The following is a 23424-nucleotide window of genomic DNA, read 5'->3' on the forward strand; positions in this document are numbered from 1 at the left end:
CAGGAATCCTAAGAGTCAATTTTAATGCACAAAATAACAGTACAGCTCTGTTTCCTTGTTTGAAAATATGAAACTACCTCTACCCTTGTGGACCTTGTCTTACGTCAAAAATGTAAAACAGTAACAATTAAATGCTGTAAACTTGTTTTTATCTACATTTTTCATGTTCATAATAATTGTAATCTTAATTGTCTTAGAAATAACATTAATGTTTTGATCTGCCAGTTGAAATTTAGCACTACTAGATTCCATTATGTCATTACAAAGCACTCTCACTACTCTTACCTTTTGTTTTATCCATCATCAAAAATACATAAACAAATTTCTTTTATGCTATTACTTGTAATGTGAAAGTGCCTCAAATAGGGCTAAAGTCAAAGAAGCATCAAACTTCTTTATTTAAAAGAAGGGTTTTTTGAATGATTTTATTTCTGAACTTGATTCACCAATAGGAAGCATAGGTAAGCCACAAGAGTACCCTCTTCTCTTGGTAACAGGAAAGGTGGGGAATTTGTGATGCAAATGGCAATGTTGAATGGTTCAAATAATAAGATTGTTTTTAACTCAACTTAATTTCGAAATCTGGATGAATTTAACTTATCTGATTTACATTTGCTTAAGGATAAAAATAAAAGGAAAAAGGAGGGTTGGATCCAAAATAGAAATAGAAATAGAGGAGAGAAAAGGAAGGAAAGCAAAAGCTTGCAGTGGTCTCATAACTTTGTGTATTCCCATGGGGGGAGAGAAGATCTGCCTTTGCCTTTACCATCACACCTACCCTCTCTCTCATTTTGCTTCTCATTACGATCTCGAATCTTTCTTTCTTTTTCTTTTTCTTTGTTCAATCACTTAGAAACTGTCAGTATCTCTTCAGTTCAGATCATCGATCTAAAGAATTTAACGCATCCCCACTTGTTCCTTTTCACAATCCCATGCTTTCTTTTTCCGTCATTTTTACATCCTACCTATTCCATTCCATTTCACTCTACTTCACCATCTTTGCATCTTTAATTTAACAATATTTTATGACCATCATTTTTTCGAATAACTAAACATATACCATTTAATTAATAATAAATTTATAATTTAAACAAAAATCAATTCATCACTGTTAACATCATCTGCAATTTCCATATAGAAGTATAGGCTAAATTATCTCAAATTAAAGAGACTAAACCCTCAAATTTCAACATACAAAAATCATAATTAGATTAAATTAAACAAGGAACGAAATAAAGAAAAAAACAAACACAAAGTTAAAGCTGAAATTTTTTGTTTCTCTGTATATTGTGAACAAAAGAAAACTAGACTAGGAAGCCATTAGCAATGGCTCGATTTGTTTGAACATGGGTAGTTTCATACACGGGAAGCTCTTCTTCATACCTATGGTTACCTAAAAGAACAAGGTGATCTAACTCGAATAAATCCGAACTCGAACAGCTACTTGCATCATCTTCATCTTCACAATCTCTGCGAGAATCCCTTGAAATTAAATTGTTCTTTTTCTGGTTTAGATGATACTCTTTCAAAAACTCTCTGGCCATTTCTTCAACTCGCCTCGTCTTCTCCATTGCTTGAACCTTCATCTCCTCCTCGCGCTTCGTCGATGGCGATTTCCCTATTTTCCATGCATTCGAAACCGAAACCGACGACAATTTCGACTTCGACCCTCGTTCTTCGTTTAAGCACTTTTGCCCGCACGGTCTACTGTCTTCGTCCACGATTACGCTCACGGGGCAGAACCTAACTGTTCTTTTAACCCCGTCACGCAACTTTTCTCGCCCCGGAGCCGAGTTCTTGCTTAGACATGACCTTGAAAACGATGAAGCTGAAGAACACGACGACACCTGCCCCGATGTTGTCGTTGTTGATGATGATGAACCCTTGGTTTTTTTCTTTGAATTGCCTGTCGTGAACAAAGAATTGATGAAACTTGCGAGACGGACACCTGGTGAAATCGGTTGTTGTTGTTGTTTCACTTTCTTTAAGTTGCCATAAATTTTCATGTCCGCCCTTTCTTCCATTCTCTCTCGTCCTCCTCCCCCTGTTTTGACAGGTTTCAGCCATGGTGGAACAAAACAGGATGAAGCTTTAGTTTTCGTTGTAGTACCGTACATGGATTCAGTGTCAGATGATGAAAATGAAAAACCCCCAGAACTGGAATCAGATGAGATTGAAGTGGAACTAAAGAAAACACCATCATGATCAAGTTCATGGTCATGATCATGTTCATGATGTGATGATTTTCTTACAAACTCGGAAACAACCTGTTTCTTCTTCTTGTCTGCATTTGCCTTCTCACTAACCTTCTTTTCCATCCATTTCTCAATCAAACAAGCTCGCTGTAAACTCGACATTTTGGTACTTGTCTTCTGCATTGTCTCACTGTAGAACTTCATGTCTCCAACTTTGGTGTCGCCATCATCGATGGAACGATAGATTTTGTCAAGCAGCGTAGAAGAGAAAGATGGTTTTTCTCTCATTTTCTCATTTCTATGCATGGTTTCTCGTTTTCGGACAAGGAAGAGTTGTTTTCTTTTTTGTCTATGAAGAAGGGTTCAAAAGCTGCAAAATAAAGAGGAAAACACACACACACACAGAGGTTTATGTCTGAAACAGGAAACGAATCACTGTTTCTAGATTTTGTTTGGGTACTGTTGGAATTTGGAAATGAAAGAAACGAAACAAAAACATAAAACAGGGAAATTTGATGCTTTGTCTGAAGAGAAAGGGAAGGAACGCAAGAGAGTAAAGAAATTAAAATTGTGGATGCTTTGAAGATGGAGAAGAAAGGAACAGAAGCTTATCACTATATAATAAAAAGGTTGGTCAAATTCTGTTTTAGTCCCTGTACTGTTCTCATTTTAGAAATTTAGTTCTTATGGCATAATTTGTTCCTTAGTGTTATGTCATGTTTGATGAAGTATTGAATGTTTAAATTTCGTTGAGAAAATGTAAATATTAAATCTAAATGTGTTTGATAATTATGTTAAATTTTATTTTAATATTTTTTTTCAAAAATGTGGGTTGAATAGCAAAAATAGGCAAATAGCTAAAGTTTAAATATCTTTAAGTTAATTTTATTTTTTAAAACTTATACTTGAAATGTTTTTTTTCTTTATTTTAAAAAAAATATGTCTTAAATTTTATCCAAAATGTTTAAAAATAATATAAAATATTATATTACAAAGGTTAGAATTAAAAAAAAATAGAATTATGAAATAAATAATAAATAATTTCAAAAATCAAAATTTATTATTACCTAACAACGTAATTATCTTAATACTTAATTTTTATCAATAAACTAAATTTATAATATAAATTCAGTATTTCAAATTTTAATTTATTAAATAATACCTTGGTCGAAGTCACTAACATTGAGGATTAAATTATGTGAAATTTAAGGTATAAAGATTAAAATTTTAAATTTAAGTATAGCATATGGACTAAAATTAAAAGGTTTAATGCACATTTTAGTCCCTAAAGTATATCATTTTTCTCACTTTTGTTCTTAAAGTTTTTTTTGCCTACTCTAATCTCTCGAACTTCCCAATTTAATTCTTTGAACGATAAAATTTAACGGTTGGGATATTTAAGCAATCATATGTTGTCACCTAAAAAACCTCTAAAAATGAAAACAAATCACAAAAAAATTATCAAAATTACTAAAAAATAAAATTAGAAAATTTACATAAAACTATAGAAAATATAAAAAAATACTAAAATTACTATTTTAAAAAATATTAGAAATTTTAATATTTTTTAAATTTTATAAAAATACATTTACTAGAACTTGAATACGAGATTGTTGTCTCTTTGAAGGATACCACCTATGATAATTATTTATAATTCAATTAATTGAAAGTTATAATTGGTAGATATTTTTATGTGATAAATTTGGATAAAATTTTTTAATTATTTAAATTATGAAAAAAATATTAGTTCAGTTCAAATTATATTTTTAATTATTCGAAATACTTTATACTATCTAAAGATAAATTATCTGTTTGCAAATATATTTTTTAAATGAAGTGTACATCTAAATATTATTATATACATTCGTTGCCTTAAAATATTTGAATTCAAATTATGTTTTAAATCATTAATATTTATATCACAATTACAAATCAAATGCCACTGATATTCGAATATGTCATCATTTTCCCTAAGTCCACCACGATTGTCTAGTGGTTGACCATTCTAGATCACATTAGTATAAATACTAAAAATGGATGTATTTTAAAATATTTAAAATTTGATATAAACGACACATGATAATTTATGATTAAGCGAATATTTAAAACGATATTTTTAATATTGGAAGGATTAAACCAAAAACATTTGATAACGTTAAGGATTGAAGTGAAAATGTTAAGAATTGAAATGGGTATACTTTAGAAATAAAAGTGTGCATTAAGCGAAATTAAAATTTGACCTAAAAAGGTGTTTAGGTCTGAAGAGCCATGGAGCCAATGCCAGATTGTCATATGCCTACGTGGCACTTTTTTTTTATATTTTTTCAATCCCAAGATTTTAACACTTTGAATCTTTTTTCTACTTTGAGAATTGAATTTATGGCCGTTTGATCATTGTAGGGAGGAAGAGAAGTCTCTGTGTCAGTCTTGGTGGGTCCATATGTTGGTTTGAGATGGAAATATTTTCTGGGTTTTTTAAATATAGTAATAAATAATAATGGTAGCCTGGGAATTGATTTTATTTTTCTTTTGGAGAAAAGAAAAATACTTCGAATTTGGTTGAATTAATTTGTTGGAATCCAGGTTAGTATTTGGTTTTTTAGTCGTCTACACAACTCATGTGTTTATTTTTCTAGAATATTTTATTGTATACCCTTGATATTGATTGTGGAGTGAAGTCTAAAAATTAAATTAGCATATTTTCTCATATATCAAAACATCATTTTATTATTTCATTTGGTGGGTATGCACCATTCTAGTAATAACTCGATCCAATCAACTTCTATTTTCACGTTAGTTAAGCTTTTGGACTGTACTATCCTATATTTGTATATACATATATATATATTATATTTTTATTAATAAATCAATAAATTCAAAATATGTCAATATTAATACGCACCAATTTTAATAGAAAAGCCTTGAATTAGATGATTTTTTTTATATTTTAGAAAAGTATATAGGGAAGGCTCTCGTAAGCCACGTGTCCTTTTTTTTGTTTGTGGGTTGTTAGTAAACGTCCGTTTCTCGACAGAAGGTTATTTACTTGGCAAAATAGACCCAATAATATTAGTTTTTTTAATAAAAAAAAAAAACTATGGATGCCTTAATGATAAAATGGAAAATGAATTTTATTGCTTAAGTGTTGGTTTGAATTAGACCTTAAATTTGAATGGAAAAAAGAAGTAAATTAAACTCTCTAACTATACCTAAAATTAATGAAAGGAAAATGAGAAAAGAAATAGAAGGATTGGAATTTCATATATGGATATTTTTGTCAGTTTGAGTCACTAATTTCTTATATTGTTAACAATAATTATGTTGAATTTAAATTAGATTATAAATTTCGATGAGCTAAACCTAGTTATTAGCATATGCTCTTAAGGAGCGGAATTTAAGTTTTGGATTGAAAAAGAAAAAAGCTTTTAACCATGGAGGGAGCCTGCTATTTAGGCCTTTAATCATGAAATTTTCAACCAAATGTTTTTTGAAAATCAAAACCCAGAAGATAAGACAAATGTGCATGCCTTATTGCCTCCCTTAACACTGTCATACAGTAATTTGTATTTATATATTTTCTTTTTTGCTTCAAATATTATATATATTTATATAAACTTTAATAAACTTATACTACATTTATTTTCAAGATGACCAAATATTGTATTATTATGTAATTATACTATATCAAAACATTTTAAATAATGTGAGAATATTCAATGCGCTGAAAGTGGTCATTAAATAATAATTAAAATATAGTGGAACATTTATAAATAAAATTTATTAACTTTATTTATAATTAAATAATAATTATTTATAAATAAATGTTAAAATCCTAGACCCTAAACCTTTAGACTCAAGATCCTAATTTCGAGAGTTATTAATATTTATTTATAATAATTATACATATAAAGATAAAAATTTTATATAATTGAGCAAGACTGGTCAAATAATTACTGTAACTGTTCCATATTCACTGTTCAATAGAAAGTTCACTCATATCCACTTTTCAAAGAAAAAAACACACTCCATTTAGAGAGAACCAATTCAAAGTTTATTGGACGATTCAAATTTTGCCATTTTTAAAGAAAATTTAAAACCCAATCATTAATATGACATTTGACTGACCTTGACTAGGTTTTGAGGTGTTCTTTATATATTTTGAAGATGCCATAAACAATCTTGTACTTATTTGCTACAAACTGACTTGACATAAATGTTGAGACAAAGTCTTTTTTTCACAATATTGTCAGATAGAATTGATTTGAATAGCTTGGCCTTGACAACCTTAGGTGTCGAGGTAAATGTTCAGATTTCTGCTCATGCTCCTTCCTCTCTATATTTCTTCAAAACATGCATTCAATATTCATTCTCAAATTTCCTCTCAAAATCTACCAATCCTAAACGTATTCCAATTATTTTTTGTTATTAAATGTTTTGGTCTATATTTCATTGTTCTTACCAATTTTTGAATTTGATATATATATATTATTAATATTGTTTTTTACAATTATAGCATATTAGTGTTATTTTTGCTGAAAGATTTGTTATTAATATTTATTAAATTTAATAATATTATTTGAATTTTTTTGTTTTTAATATTTTACAACCTCAATTGAGAAGATGTTGAAACAATTTTGTAATAACCCGTTTTTCAATGATGCCGAAAATGGTAGTTTTAGAATCCTATTTTTTGATGATCGAGTCCATGAGTATTATTAATTAATAGTTATGAGTTAAATATTGTATTATATTAAATTTTAGTTTGACAAATTGGTTAAATGAGATAGTTAGTTACGGTACAAGTGTTTCGACCCTAAAGTCAATGGTGTCGAAAACGGTGGTTTTGGAATCCCATTTTTGACAAATGAGCTCGTAAATATTATTTAATATTTATGAGGTTAGTATAGAGTTTAATTAAATTTTGGTCTATTGATTTTGTTGTTTAGATAACTAATTAAGGTACAAAGACTAAACTGTAAAAATCATAGAAGTTAATCACTATAGATTTTTAATTGCCAAAAGACTAAAATAATAATTAGAACATGGTCTAAAATGGCAATAAACCATTTTCTATGAATAGTCGACGGTTAATAATGTTTGTTTAATATATATAAATATATGGAATTATATGTTTAAAGCTTATAATTATAAAATTATAAAAAGTAAATAATAAAAACAAAAGGAAGGGAAAACATTTTCAAGTTCATTCCATCTTCTTCATCACCGAAAAACATAAGGAAATTAGGGTTCTTCACGTCAAACCTTAAGCCCTTCAATTCTAAGGTAATTCGAGTTCTTTTCTTATAAACTTTATGTTTTTGAGATTCCGAGAGCTTGATTTAACTAGCCTATGGGATTAATTTATGAAACTGTTGAAGTTTTAAAAAAGCTTTCATTGTTGAATCTTGAAGCTTTTGGTGCTAAATTTATATATTTTGAGCTTAGATATGAAAAAAAAAGACTAATTTGTAAAGTGAAAGTTGTTAGTTTTGAATATAGGGACTAAAGTGTAAATATTTAGAAATTGACATGAAATTTCTATAATTATAGATATTTGAGGGATGTAGAGGGATGTAATTCGGATCAGTTTTGAAATTGAAGCTCAAAATTGAAAGTTATGACAAATTTGGTTTAGGGACTAAATTGAATAAAATAAAAAAATTGAGGGAATATCCGATAAATGAAATTGGACTAATATATATTTATAGTATGTTGTTAAGTGATGTTTGGAATTGATAATTGAATTAAATTTTGATTTAGATCGGGATTTAAACCAATCGGAGGATATTCGTGGAAAAAGGGAAATTACGGATTAGTCCCTAACGTCTCGTTAGTTGCAGTTTTTACCAAGTAAGTTCATATGGAGCTTATTATGTTAATTTTAGTTATCTAAGTGTTATAATATCTTGTTTGTTAGTTGAGTTGTTGTGGAAATGTTAAGTTTTTATACTAAATGGATTAAATTGTAAAGTATAGAATATAAGATGTTTTTTGAATAAATACGTGTCAATAGATGATTATGAATTGTTTATATGGTAAAAAAATGTATAAATGATGATTTTAAAGAGATTAAAATGTATGAATACAGAACAATACCCGTGAGAAATTAATAAAGATTGCGATACGAATGGCAAACCGTTACTATTTTAAAGGAATTAGGTGATGGTTAGAGACTATTTTATCAATGGCTGAGATCTGACATACGTTGTAGATTCTCTACATCTTGTGCAAGAAGATTGATTAGAGCTAGCATAACAATCCCGACCTATAGCTTGTAAGAGCAGACCCAATGTGATATAAATCGGGTGCTGGTCAGGGACTTAGTTATCGATGGCTGAGGTATAGCATATGTTGTGAATTATCTACAGCTTGTGCGAGCAGCATCGAATAACACTTTTATGAAAAATCCCGACCTACAGCTTGTGTGAGCAAATTATATGTCACAACTTGTGTGAGCAATCCAATCCTGAGTATCCGAAATTAATTTACTATTGTTCTATGGGCAAAGATATTAAAAAGTTGATAAAGCAATGGTTGGAAAGACTAATAAGAAACTTAGTTGACATGGTTGTAATATCGTATAAGTTGGAATGGTATAGTACTATTTGGTATATGTATATGATCCGAACACTTTGAGGTTATGGTACTAAATGTTAATTTGATGATGGTTTTGTCAAATTGTACAAATAGGTTTAAGGATGACAAAGTATTACCATGTTGTGAATCTTTGAATTCCTATTGATCAAATGTTATAACACTTAGGTAAGTTAAGTCAAATTTCGTATGGACTTACTAAGTACTTGTTATACTTACCGTTGATTTCACTTATTTATAGATTGCTGACTGTGGAGCGTGATGTTCGGATCACTTTGGAGCTCACACTATTCATTTCCCATTTTGGTAGCCTTTTGATTATTTTGAGCTCGGTTATATGTGGCATGTACTTAGGAGTGTCTTAGGATATTATAATGTTTGTTTTATTTGAATCCTACTTGAATTGAACTTATGTGTAAATGGAAATGATATATGTATGCATATTAGAGAACCTAATGTGTTATGTTTGTTTGGTTCTTAATGTCGGATATAAATTGAGCATGGATTGAGTTGAGAAAGTGAATGTCGAATGGCTTGAAAGGTTATATAATAGTTTTTATTTAAATTGGTGACAAATGTGGCATATTGGTTCATATGTTTGAATGGTGTTCAAATGGTATGTGTTTGATATGAAATTGACATGAATTTTGCAGGTATAGGTTATGTTAGGTGCCTCCTTTGAGTGTTTTGGATGATGGTTCAAAATGACTATAAATGGCCTAGTTGTTTTGCACCAAATAGAATCCTCGTCCCGATGTTGTTTCCCTTTCACCGCAACGTTGGCCAATAGCTTGTGACGTCTCGACATCAAGTGGTTTGACATCGTGACATGACATATTGTTTGGAAACGTCACAACATGGGAAAAGTCTCATCGTGACGTCATCATGAATTTTTGAAATCTTTATAGATTAGTCAATGTTCGATTCCAGACCAACTTTAGAGCTTACGAAAGCTCATATTAAGCTCGGGAAAGGTTTAAATTTGTTCTGAATGACTTATATTATGGTAGATAATTATTTTTGACTTGATTTATCAAATAAAGGTCTATAACTATTTCGTTTTGTATTGTAGCTCAGTCTTAGCGGCCGAGACAGGCTAGGGGTGTTACAAATTTAGTAGATTAATCCACTTGAATGGATCAATTACTTCGACTAAGATCGAAATCTTAACATTCATTTAGGAATGGTGTCATCTTAAAAGACATGAAAAGGAGAATTCTTAGGAAAATCTAGGTTGTTAATACTAAAAAAATATCCGATCTAATGTATAAATTTGTGAGTTCAAGGAGAAGAGGTGCTCAATATTATGTAGTGGATCTTAATGATAATGAAGATGTTATGATAGTGTTTAGACACTAGTAAAGTAGTGACTTTACAATCGAGTTGTTAGCTAAGCTCGAAGATGTTCATGATGGACATGGATTTTTTCTATTATCTAAGTGCATTGACGAACCTGACGAACCTGATGGTAACATAACATCCTGAGATTCGCTCAACCTCAACATTTCCTGAGGTTAATACCCAAAACACAACAATGCATGCAATTCAAAAGTTATACCAAATGATGGTGGCTGCAACACTGTTAGGTGTATATGTCATTTTGAGATGGCTACAATCTTTGGTAAAAGACATTCTCTAGTAAGAAATGTTCAAAATGAATTTGAGCCCACTATCTCTGGTAGAATGCAATTCCCATTTAATGCATTCACAGATGTATAATATCACGATAATCACCTTGTAGATTATATTGAACTTGAATCGAGATCTAAGCTAAAGTTGAAGATGACATTGATTCAAATGTGAAAGACATTCTAATAGGTGTTGTCCCTTTGAGTTATAACCTTTATACATGTAACCCACCAAGTTGTTATTAAACCACCAATATTGATGCGATTTGTATGCATAAATTTCTTAAATATGCCAATGAATGCAATATTTGAATTTTCCTCTGTTTGAATACACTAGTGAGCTCTTTGTTTGCCAACAATTTCAATCAAAAGAGGTTATTAAAAAAAATAAAGGATTACAATAATAAAGTCAATGGATTACAAAGTTGCTAAATTAATATCAATCGTTTATACAGGCAGATGAACAAAATTCAGCAACAACTACAACTGGTTGATTTGGGCATCCTATATGCGTAAGAAGATATTTAGGAAACCCTTAAATATAATGGTTTGCATACTAAACTATTGCAAATTGATTGCATGATCATTCAAAGTTAGACTTCAACTGAATATGCAAATGTATCATTAGGTTGGTTGAAACAAATAATGTTATATCCTTATCAATTTTGATGGTCAAGATCTACTCCAATTATTAGTTTTTCATCTCATACAAGAAACATGAAAGGCAAAACAAAAGGCAATTGCATGGCTATTGGGACATGGGATACATCGTATTATGATTTTCTTAAGTGGTTAGGTATGTTCCAGTAATATGCTTCTAGTACGGTAGTTAAAATAAAAATGGTTCTAACAACTTTTAGGCATCAATTATGTAACAACCTATTTTTTAGTGGTATCAGAAATAGTGGTTTCGGGATCACAATTCTGACGATTGAGTCCTTAAATATTATTATTTAATATTTACAAGTTAAATATGATATTATTATGAATTTCAATTTTATAGATTTTATTAATTGGTCAGTTAGTCAAGGTACAAGTGGTTCGAACTAAAAGTCAGTGCTTTTGGAAAAGAAGGTACGGGACCTCATTTCCCCCAAAAGAGCCCATAAATTATATTATTTAATATTTACAGGTTTATTATATTGGCGAACTTAAGTTTGATTCGAAAATTTTAGAGTTTGGAAGGTTAATTAAGGAAAAAGGACTAAATCATAAGAATAGTAAAAATAAATCATTATTGATTATTATAAGCTATAATGCATGATTAATGATTATACAAGAACTTAAGAGACAATTTGACCCTAGAGTTAAGTGGACGATCAAACATGTGAAAGTAGATTAATTTTTGGTTACGATAAAGGTTAAATTAGTAATTTAATAAATGTTAAAATAGTATTATTAAAGGTAAAAACATTAAAACACCAAGGTCATCATCTTCTTTTGGTTTCTTGCAGAATATTGAAACAAAAATCTCCATTGTTAAAGCTTTAAGTTCGGCTAGATTGTTCCATTTGCATGTAAGTCCTCCAATTATCCATTTTTAGTCATTTTTATGTTTTTGAAATCGTTGCAACTTAATCTTAGATAACCCAGACCTCCATTTTAAAAACTTTTAAAGCTTTTAAATGTTACCATTAGAGATATTTGATGTTTCTGGTTGTTAAAATGATGGTTTAAAAACTTAAGAATGGAAAAAGGATTAAATTGTGAAACTAATTGTTAGTTTTGAGTTTAGGGACTAAATTGTGAATATCTTGAAATTGGTATGAAAATTTTGTAAATTGTGATGATAGGAGGCTGTATATGGACATATTTGAAGTGGGTTTAAATTTTGGAGTTCAAATTCAAAAGATATGATAAGTTCGATTTTAGGGATTAAATTGAATAAAATGTAAAACTTTAGGGGCATCTAAATAATGAAATTTAGCTAATATATGTTTATAATAGGGTAAAATAATAAGTTTGAAATTGATTAATTGAATTGAATAATTGTATAGATTAGACATTAGACAAAATTAGAATTAATTAAGGAAAAAGACAAATTTGTTGATTAGTCCTTAAAGAATTGACCTTTGCTGATTCAGGTTGCGTTCTTCATTGCTTAAGAAACGGGCTTTTACTTGAAAAAGTGATTTTTTTTTTGAAAAGCAATGAAGAACAGCCATCGTTTGCTAGCAAATTCTCAGAAGCTGAGAAGTGCTTTCGGCTAGATGGAGAAGTAAAAATTTTTAGCTTTTCAGCTAAAAAGTGCTTTTGGGCTGGTTCATTTACTTTTTTAGCCATACACGAACGCCCTTCTTTGCTCTCTGCTCTCTGCTCTCTACTGGTTCTTTGCCCTCATCTCTGCCCTCTGCTGGTTCTTTATTCCTCTGCCCTCTGCCGGTGAGTTTGCGGCAGACCGAAGAGAGTTGCCAATTGCAGTTGGCGCTGGCTTTGCGGGTTTCTTCGTTGGTTGCTTCTACTGCTGATTCCAACTTTTTGGATTTCAATTCTGATTCTAACGCCATCAGAGTTTCCTCCTCCTCTTCTTCTTCTTCTTCTTCTTCTTCTTCACCTCAGCATGTGTCTCATCGATTCTGGGTATCACTTCATTTTTTCTGTTTCTTTGAGTTTACTCCTTTTTGTCCTTGAATTATTGGTTAGTAAAGGGTTTTATTCTTTATGGTTGATGATTGAATTTATGTTACTAATTTTTCCATGATTATGAGGATAATGTATGTGTCGTATACATTAAATATTGGGTTTTCTATCTATAATCTTTCAGCAATTTCATTTGGCCATTTTATTCAAGTTTTCATGTTTATAATTTTTTGGAATTAAAAATCTGAGTGACCATGTCCTTCATAGTTTTTGTGATGTTTATCTCTTGTTGGTTGAACAATGTGTTTATATTTAGAATATTTCTATGAAACCATATTCTTTGTAATGGTAATAAAAACATTTTTCGTCAAGTTTAAGTAGGCAAATAGTATTTTATGTAGGAAAAAGTAGTTCTGGATTATTTTTCTTAGTGGTAGATGAATTTTACATCCCAATGACCGGAGAAGTTTAGAAAACAAGTTTAATGATTCATATGAAGAATTTCTAAGGTACTCTGAGTTCCTTTGGTTCAGGTAAATGGCATTTTGTTTATATTCTTATAATTGTTATTTTCTGCATTCCAAGTTGTTCCTACTTTACAAGGCATGGGAATTGGGACAATAATAGTTAAAAGAATTGTAAGGTTTGTTACTCTTATGTTTCTACTAATTCTAAAACTTTTAACTGAAGTAGTTGTATTATCAAATTTTCCCTCGACATATATGCCTGCTCCATGTAAGCATGCAACTGTAATATTGTATTGGTGTTAAACAAGAGCAAGTGCTTGCATGCATACCTACTTCTTCTAGAAATGAGTATCATGTCACCTGCTTCAAAATCATAATTCTTATAGTTGAATAGCAAGTAAATTCTATTCGTTCTAGCAGTTATTCAAGTTTAGCTGTCTAATATAAAATAAATGCCTCAGGAGTCCGAGTCAGGAACTGCACAATGGAGATCACATTATCTTGTTAAGTCCTTATTCTTAACCTGCAGTTTGTGAAATGTATACTAGTAGTTACTGAACTTATATATAGGAGTTTAACATTTTTGTTCTTACCTTTGCTTCCAGAATGCTCACAAGTAGAGATATTTATGACATAGTTGCTCTTTGTTCCAGAAAGGAGAGGTAATTCTTGTCATTGTGCTGAAATGTCATAACCTATATGTTGTCCTCAGTATAAGCCTGTTTCATATCCCCCTGGTTTTATTGGTTTTACCAGTATGCTGCCTCTCTTTCTTACTTTGAAACGTGTTGCAAAGTCCTTTTAACAAAGGCTGGCCAGGTGTATTACAATTGCCTGGCATCTTTCTTTGGATTTGATAGATTCTTCAGACTCTCTCATTGCCCCTTCCCAAGAAACGCCTGCCTCAACGACCAGAGTTTCAGGTAATTGATAGCCACAGAAACTAACTAATTTGCCACCTCTTAGGATTGCCCTTCTTGTCATTGTCTTGAGAAATATCCTGCATAACCTTTTCTGGATAACTTTATGACACAGGTTTACTTTGTTTCATTGCTGCAGTTGTTTCACCTGAGGACATCCGAGAGAGCCAGGCAGCATGCATCTAATCATGTGGGTTATTTAAAATTTTATTTACATATAGCACATGTATTCTATTTAAGTGTTTTCTCAAGTTTAACTCTATTTGGATTCCACATGTCATTACTTTTTTCAATCGTTGGGACTTCGGTTGCAGGGAATGAAAGTACCTAATTATGTATCAAATTCAAGAAATGAAAACAGAGGCCTCAGAAGGTAATGTCACTTTGGCTTTTAACTTCACTCAGTTATTTTCTACAAAGCTTTCATTCCTTCTAGTGTTTGATGTTCTTTTTTCTCATGTGGTGAATTATCACTTGGTTAATAGCCAAAATTAAATTTATTCTCTTGATGCATGCTTTCTCTTAACTTTTTGATATATAGCCATTGAGATGATTTCATTTTGCTTGCTGAAGTAGCCCTTTTTTCCTTTGCTTTGTGTACATAGCTTCAAGTCCATCAATTCATTAAAGGAGGAGAAACATGAAGCTGTTAACAAATTTAAAGCTTGTGCTCTTAATAAGAAAGTTAAACGAATATATTGGTTGTCCTTGTTATTTAGATATTTTATTAAAAACAATCATCACATGCCAAACCATTTTGCTGGGTTTCAGGCAATTTCTAGTAAAGGTGAAAACGGTGTCCTCCAGAATATGAACCAAACAACAGCCACAATGAAGCTTCCAGATGAAGCACCAAACTTTAATTTTCTTTGTTAGATATTTTATAGCTTTGGCAAGCTTAAATTATACAGGAAATTCTTTGATGGATTCGATGTGATCTGTTTTTTGTTTCATCTTGTTTTTTTTTTTAAATTTATATGAAAAGCATTCAAGTATATTAGCTTTATTTTTTGCTTTAGTTTTGGCTAGGGTGGAGAAGAAGATGGGGATGCAAAGGAAAAAGATGCAGAAGAAGACGAAGATGGGGATGCAAGTATACAGTCTCGACTTTCATTTTCATATGCTTATCAAATATAAGTATTGTATTAACCAAATCATTTTCATATGCTTATCAAATATAAGTATTGTATTAACCAAATCATTTATTGAATATAACCAAATCATTTTCATATGCTTATCAAATATAGCATCTAGTTTAATGAATTCACTTTAAATTGTAAATGTTATTGACAAATTTTTAGTATTTATATTTGGTATATAAATATTATCCCTTTTTAAAACTTTAATCCAAATATATGTAATATTTTAATTCGTTAGGTTTATGTTTTCTATGTTATGTTAGTATATAATATGAGTTATATATTCAAATACATTTTAAAATAAAATAATACAAATGTGTTAAAAGCATTAAGTAAAAATAAAAAATAATTTTTATAATAATACAATCGTGTCAATATCTAATTACAAATATTTAATTTTTATATTTAAATATTTAAATATAGTTTATATATTCTAATTAAAATTTATAAATAATTAATATTAATTACTTAGAAATATTTAAAATTAATATTATATATTAAAATATTAACAATAAGTTATAATAAATTATTTTTTTATATTTTTGCTAAAATATCATAATATTAACTAATTTGAACATTATTTAAATACATATTTGTTACATTATAATCTCATGTCTAAAATGGACATTTTATTCTTCAAAAGCACTTTTTGACAGCAATGCCAAACACTCAAATTTCTCAAAAGCACTTCTCCAAAGCACTTCTCAAAAGCACTTCTGAAAATCACTTCTCAAAAGCACTTCTCAAAAGCAATAAAGAACTGGCCCTTAATTAGGTAAGTTCACATATTAACATTTTATTACTTTTTTGTACATTTTGTTGTGAGTTTATATTTGTTTGATAGAAGTTTGAATTGTTCACAATTTGGTACAACGAGTGAGTTATGGACTAAATCATAGAGAAATGATAAACTGACGGATAAAATTTAATATGATGAATTGAAGCCTTAGATAAGAATGAATTGATAGTTGGTTGTAACTGGTCAAATCGTACTGGTATGAAATTGATCGATTGTTTATGGTAAGGACTAAATTGAAATGATTGAGTTTATTATATATTGATGTGAATACAAAATTTATTTTTTATTGAGAAGAATTATATTGATATATTGATATGTATTGATGATTGGTTATTAAACAAATATTATTGAATTGAGAAATTGAATTATAACGAAAATTGAGAATGGTTACCCTATTAATTGTTCGGGCAGAGTCGGATATAGTTGGCATGTCATAGGATAAGAAGAGTTCTAGGTTATACGAATACGTGTCAGGGAGTGCTGGGCACATCTATTTTTCAGTTATATTGACCAGCGCTGGGTGCAACTTACTATTTTGGATGTATTCGATAGGCACTGGGTGCCAAATTGGTGTGATTGGTTGGATCTGTGTATCCGTTCGAGTCCGAGTCAATTTAATAGGGATATGAATATGATATTTGATAAATTATATACATAATTGGATTGATAATGTGATTTGGTAATATAAAGATGATTGCGTTATATAAATATTTTGGCATGTAAAGAGCATGCAAACTAGATTTACGAGTTAGAGGGCCACTATGAATTTATGATGAATCAAGTGTTGTAATTTGGAAAATGACAAGTCGATATGATTGTATATTATGAAATGAATAGAACTATGATATCAATGATACCAAAATATTGATACGGTATATTCTTTAGGTTGATTAATTGGAGCATGAATATATTGATTCAAATAGTATCAATGAGACTTGTAGTAGTACTTATAAATTGAAATGTTGATTTAGCTATATAAATGGTATTGAGTTGTTGAATTCATGTGATTGGTATTAAATTGAATTAAAATACTAAATGTTTGAATTACTATATGAATTAGTTATATGATGAACTCACCTTATTGATTTATGATGGCCATGTTTAGGCAAAATTGTCTAGTTGAATAACTTGTTGTGTTAAATCGTAAAATAAGGTAAGATGTTTAAATACTAGTGAACTTACTAAGCATTTGTAATGCTTACCTTCCCTTTGTTTCCTTTTCCTTGTAGATTGCTAACTTGTGGAATGTGTCAAGCGAATCAACGAGAAGCTCACACTATCATGTTGTTGATTCGATAATCTTTTAATTGTTTAAAGCTCGGTTTTGTGACATTTATATAGATGATTTGTTTTGGTTAATCTTGATTGTTGATACTTTGGTTCTTGAGTATGGTTGGTATTTTGAATGGTTATATGTTATATACTTAAGTGTAAAGATTGGTAATGTGGTGCTTAGCTATAAGCATAATAAGTATAAATGTTATTTTAAGTGGTAGTGTTTTGGAACCTTAAATAGTGTTAAACGTGATTGTTAAATAAGTTGTGTACTAAATTGTGCACTTTGGAATTTTTGTCAAGTTATGGTAGAAACTTAAATGGCATATATTGGTTGTTGGTAGATTGAGTTTGAAATGTTAAGATGTTTGGTGTGCCTTGTTTGAGTGGTGGATGAAATTGGTAACTTTTGATCCACACGGCCTCAGTTAGTTACTTGGCCTAACCGCACGATCGTGTATCTTTTGGTAAAATTGGTCTTTTGCCCACATAATCACAGTGAGTTACACAGTCTGGGCACATGGCCGTGTGACTCCTGTTTTTCATATTTACCTTTAACTTTAGAAAATGTTTCAATTTGATCCTTATTTGTGCTCGGGTCAACTTAAGAGCTTTCGTAATCACGGTTAAGACTCGAATCTAATTATATATTATAATACTTGAGTGTTTATGACATGAATGATTAATTAAAGGATTTGTTTAAGATTAATTGAACTAAAATTTTGAAAATGTTGCAAATTAGTCCTAATTAAATCATGGATGATATTAGGCATACGGAAGCTCGCATATGGCTTGAAAAATGATGTATTTGATAGTTATAAATTGAATTGACTATGATTGGATTATTTTTGTTTAATTTGAGCAATAATTGTGTATTTATGAAATATTTCATGTTTATTTGAAATAATCGATGTGAATTGAATGCATTTTGTTCTGGTTATGGCTATTGCATTTCGTAACTCGGATCTGACAACAGGGTCGGGTTATGGATGTTACAAGTTATGTTGGGGATCGAACCGTATAAACAATAAAATAGTAAAAGTGGAGAAGAACGAGCACAAATATTTTACGTGGAAAACCCTCAAAGAGGGAAAAACCGTGGGCAAAGGAGACTTTGACTTTTCACTAAATTAGTAAACAAACAAGAGTACAATATGGAGAAAATAAACCTAAATATAATAAACGTACATTATCAAAAACCCCGAATACAAAGTTCAAAATCTCAAAGAGAAAACCGAAAAACAAAACCATAAATCTCATAGGACACTCACAAAAGGGGTATAAATTACTCTCCATAATTACCAGAAACTCTTACCAAAAATCATCTTGTTGCCCTCAAGAAAAGCCCTTAATGATTGTCATCACTGAATCAGGGTTACAATGACTCTTTAAATAGGCTAAGATTAGAGTTCTAATCATACTAAAATATGTCTGATATAATCAGAGTTTAACTAGGAAAAGTAACCCGTTTTAATCATACTAAAATAACCCTGAAGTATTTAGAGTCCAACTGGGAGAAGAAGTCCTACTTGAATTCTAAAACACGACTGCCAAATAGGAGAACACGTTGTGACGTCATCCATCGTGTCGCCCCGACATCGGATATGTTTTGACCCTTCTTCTATTGCTCGTCGATTTTTGTCTAAAGTGCTTACAACATGTCCAATAAATGCGAGGCACATCCTACAAGTTAACTGAGGGGGAACACATATTATCATCTAATCTAGATTTTTAGTCCATTGATCAAAGGCTTTCCGTATTGTAGATTACTTCTCTAGATAGACAACACATTCTTGTACAAAAAATGCAAGGAGAAATTGATGTTGGCCGTAGCTCAAGATGAGAATAAGGACTTGTTACAAATTGCTTTCACCATTGTGGAGAATGAGACGATGAAGGATTAAGTAATTTTTTTTCTAGAAAATTTGCCATGACATGTTAATCAAGACATTGAAGAACCTTGCTTAATATCTAACCAACACTCTGCTATCTTATTTGCAGTGACTAATCCTGTTGATAAGTAGATTGAAATAGTTACCTATCATGTGTTATGCGTTTAATTTGCTTGAAAAATCAAATTTTTCTTATTTTAAAAATAATTAAACATTTTACTACATTTGAAAGCCTAAAATTAAAATATCAAAAACAAAAGAAAAAAAAATTCTATACCTGAAAATTTTTGCCGTAGATACGGTGGAATCATCTCCGGAAATGACCCGTGCTTCACAGAAAGCAAATCGGATACCAATTTTTTTATTTGACATTATTTGATATTTAAGCCAATTTCAAGCCGAATTATTGTTTTGATTAAAACAAAATTGTGCTTTTCTTTTTCTTTTCTCTTTCCAGTTCTTTTTGGACCACATGACTAATACAAAGCTAAACCCCATCATGTCCAAATCTGTATAAACTTTGAACTTGAAAAATAAAGGGTTTTATATGACCTACACGATCAACAAGAGACAAAAAGAATGGGTCGTTCGTTATCTGTTGCTTAAGATTTTTTTTAATAATTAGAAATAAGGATAGGGTTGTTACAGATTGAACCAAAACTTTTATGCTTATAGTTTTTTTTTACAAATATTTTTCAAAATTCTCTTATAATTTAATACTTTACAAACGCCATACCTAAGATCTTTGAAAAGCAAAGGAAAATATAGTGTAGACAATAAATCTAAACTTAATATCCTAATCGTAGTAAATACATGCTTTGCCTTGCCATTATTTTAAAGTTATTATTTTTACCCTTTTACAATATTTTATGTATCATTTTTAATATATATACTAAAATCGTAGATATGTTAATATCTTATGTATACTTTATAAATTTAGATTTTACATATACAAATATATATATGTATATAAACTATGAATATATATATTTATAAAATTAAATTAAAAAAATAGTTATTAACAAAAAGTGAGATGAAGCAACATAAAGCAGTGTCTAGCAGTTGTGACTGTAAATGCATAAAAATGGAAAAAAAAAATTCAACATACATGCAACATGGACAGAGACGAATGAGACAATTCCTTTAAAGGCTTTATTCCGATGGAATTTCGAACAAAAAATCTTAACAAATTTGATATAGTTTTTACAAAATTCGTACAATAGCGTATATATAAAAGAAATTGCAACTCAAAGGTGTAATTGAGCAGCAACAATAATGGTTAATAACCCCCCTACTCCATAACTAATCCCTGTTTAATTAATGAAAATTATTCTTTGGTATAATTATAATATTGTTAATGTTATGATCTAATCTAAATCATTAACCCTCTCTAGAATGATGTGAAATAAAATAAAAAAAAACCTAAATCATAAATTTGAGCTGGAATTTTTAAGAATAATAAAAAATGGCAAAAATAATTATTCAATTGAAGTTACAATCATAAGATGATCCGCTTAACTGGGAGAAGTCTTTGAAGTGTCGTCTTCAGAGAGGCTGATCCAATCTCTCAACACCTCCGAGGGACAATACCTTCTATTGTTGAGAGATTACATTGACATCCCTGAAGACGGCGCTTCGAATACTTCTCCAAAAGGAGTTAATCCACCCTCAACAATATTGAATAACCTTTTTGGAAGGGAGTGTAAGATTTTAGCCCAATTATGTATATAGACCTAATTGTGCTAAAATAAAGTACATAGGGATTAAAAGATAATTTCACACACAAAACATGAATTGAATCCATCAACCTAACAATGATGAATCATGCGGATGGACATTGAAGGACGATCAAAAGTGGCTAGATCACATGCAATATCATGCACAGAAAGTTCAGTTAACCAATCAAGTTGCTTTGCTTCCACCCAAAACCTTGTGAAAGGAAGCAAAAAATAAAAATAAAAATAAAAATAAAATTTAAACATATGTTAACATCAGCAACATTATTCAAGGTTGCTGAAAATGATGGCTTGAGATCACAGGGTGATCCAACAACGGGGTCTCTTACAATAATCCTTGTCAAGGTCACGTGTTTTTCTTTTTTCGGTTTTCTGGTTTGGTCATTGACACCCGTTTCCAGGACACAAGCTATAACTCTTTTTTGTTTCCCTTTGGGAAGGAAAAACAGCGATGTAGAAAGGTGATGAAAACTGGACTATTGGACTGGTTTCAGTGCACTAGTACGTCTGTGTGTGTATATATATATACAATCACTTTAAATGTTAGCAACGGCAATTAGACAATGATCAATGTGTACTTTCAACATTTGATGAACGATCGATGTGGCTGGAGTGATTAAATATAGCCACGTAAGGTAAGCCTTGTAGTAATGAAGATCTGATTAGCTCCATATGTTATATGTTGTTTGAATCGAACCAGGTTGAACAGTCAAATTGGTTAGACTAAAAATTGATTAGTATAATACTAATTCAAATATAGGGATTGAATTGACCTATAAATGAACCCTTCAAAACCTTTAAATAATCGAAATAAAAAATTGATAGTTAAACTGATTGAATAAATTTTATATTTTTTAAACAAAATTATAAATTTTTAACTAATTAACTTTTTACGGTTAAACTAACAATTGAATTAATGGTTTGATCAATTTCACCATCAGTTCGATTATTTAAATTAACATTGTCCATATATATATCTTTAAAAGGGTGATTTCCCTTTGAATTTCACGAGTATACATTTATATATAAGATTAATATTTAATGCATTAATAATACAAAATTCTATTCATTACCAATGGAATAGACTTGCCCATGGGTTGGACCACCTAGTCTGGCCCGAAGATTCGCTCGAAAAGTAGGAGAGTTAGAGAAAAAATATAGGCCCGAAAAATAGGCTTGAACAAAAAATAAGACCTATTTTCTAAACGGGCTGGGCCCCGAGTAAGTTTTTTTTTGGCCTAGCTTGAATTTGCAAAAAAAAAGTTGTTTTGCCACTATTTTTTCATTGTTTTGCTATCATTTCGCTATTATGAGAAAAGATTGCATGAAACAGGGATATTATCCATTTCCAATAGTTTTATGCCACATTAGTCATTTTATCCTGAATTTCAGGATTTTGATTTGGATTTAATTTTTTTCAGGATGAAAATTCTGATGTGGCATAAAAATATTGGAAAAGGGATATAGATGATGACGCGTCCTTGTTTCATAGAATTCTTTCCCTCACTATTATATTGTTACTATTTTGTTGTTATTGTTTAGATCATATTGTATAACTCTTGTTTTATTATTAATTTTGCTACTATTTTAGAGATGTTTGCTTTGCTAAGTTGCACTTATCTTAGTATTATTTAAGTATTATTTTACTTTTTTTTTCATTTGTTGGGAAACATTTATTTTAATATTTTTAGTGTATTTGATGTATTACATTTATTAAATGTATTTTTATATGTAAAATTCAATACGGGCGGGTTGAGCTAGGCTCGAGTTTTAACATTTTTATTCGGGCCGAACTTGGACAAAAATTTAAATCTATTTTTTGAACTGAACATAAATTTTTTCTTGACTCGACCCGACTCGACTGATGAACAATTCTAGAATGGAATAAAAATATAGAGAATAGAAGAAATATAAATCCATACATATTATATTCAAAGATGGCAAGCCCCATAGTGCCTTTAATTTTTTGGTGAGAGACCCAATGCTTCCTTCAACCAAGCTTCCTCTATCAACAGCCTTCATATATAATTTTAATTATCAGCCTTCTAAAGTAACATTTAAAGTTCTTAACCAATCTTAATACTTTGGTTTCTTTTCAGAATAGGATCTAATTCCATTCTTTTGTATTTTTTTGGTGATTAAGATCCAGAGACAACAATTAAGTTAATTCAATTATTTTTAATACTCAAATAAGTTTAA

General features: G+C 30.1%; 1 protein-coding gene across 1 annotated transcript; it reads right to left on the reverse strand.

The window, feature by feature from the left end:
• Positions 1 to 1184: 1184 nt before the first annotated feature.
• LOC107901007 (protein BIG GRAIN 1-like B) lies at positions 1185 to 2772 on the reverse strand. Its single transcript, XM_016826824.2, has one exon. The coding sequence runs from the start codon at positions 2499 to 2501 to the stop codon at positions 1305 to 1307; it is 1197 nt and encodes a 398-aa protein (XP_016682313.1). The 5' UTR covers positions 2502 to 2772; the 3' UTR covers positions 1185 to 1304.
• Positions 2773 to 23424: the final 20652 nt, after the last annotated feature.

The sequence above is a fragment of the Gossypium hirsutum genome, chromosome D06, assembly GCF_007990345.1.
Source record: "Gossypium hirsutum isolate 1008001.06 chromosome D06, Gossypium_hirsutum_v2.1, whole genome shotgun sequence".
NCBI lineage: Eukaryota > Viridiplantae > Streptophyta > Magnoliopsida > Malvales > Malvaceae > Gossypium > Gossypium hirsutum.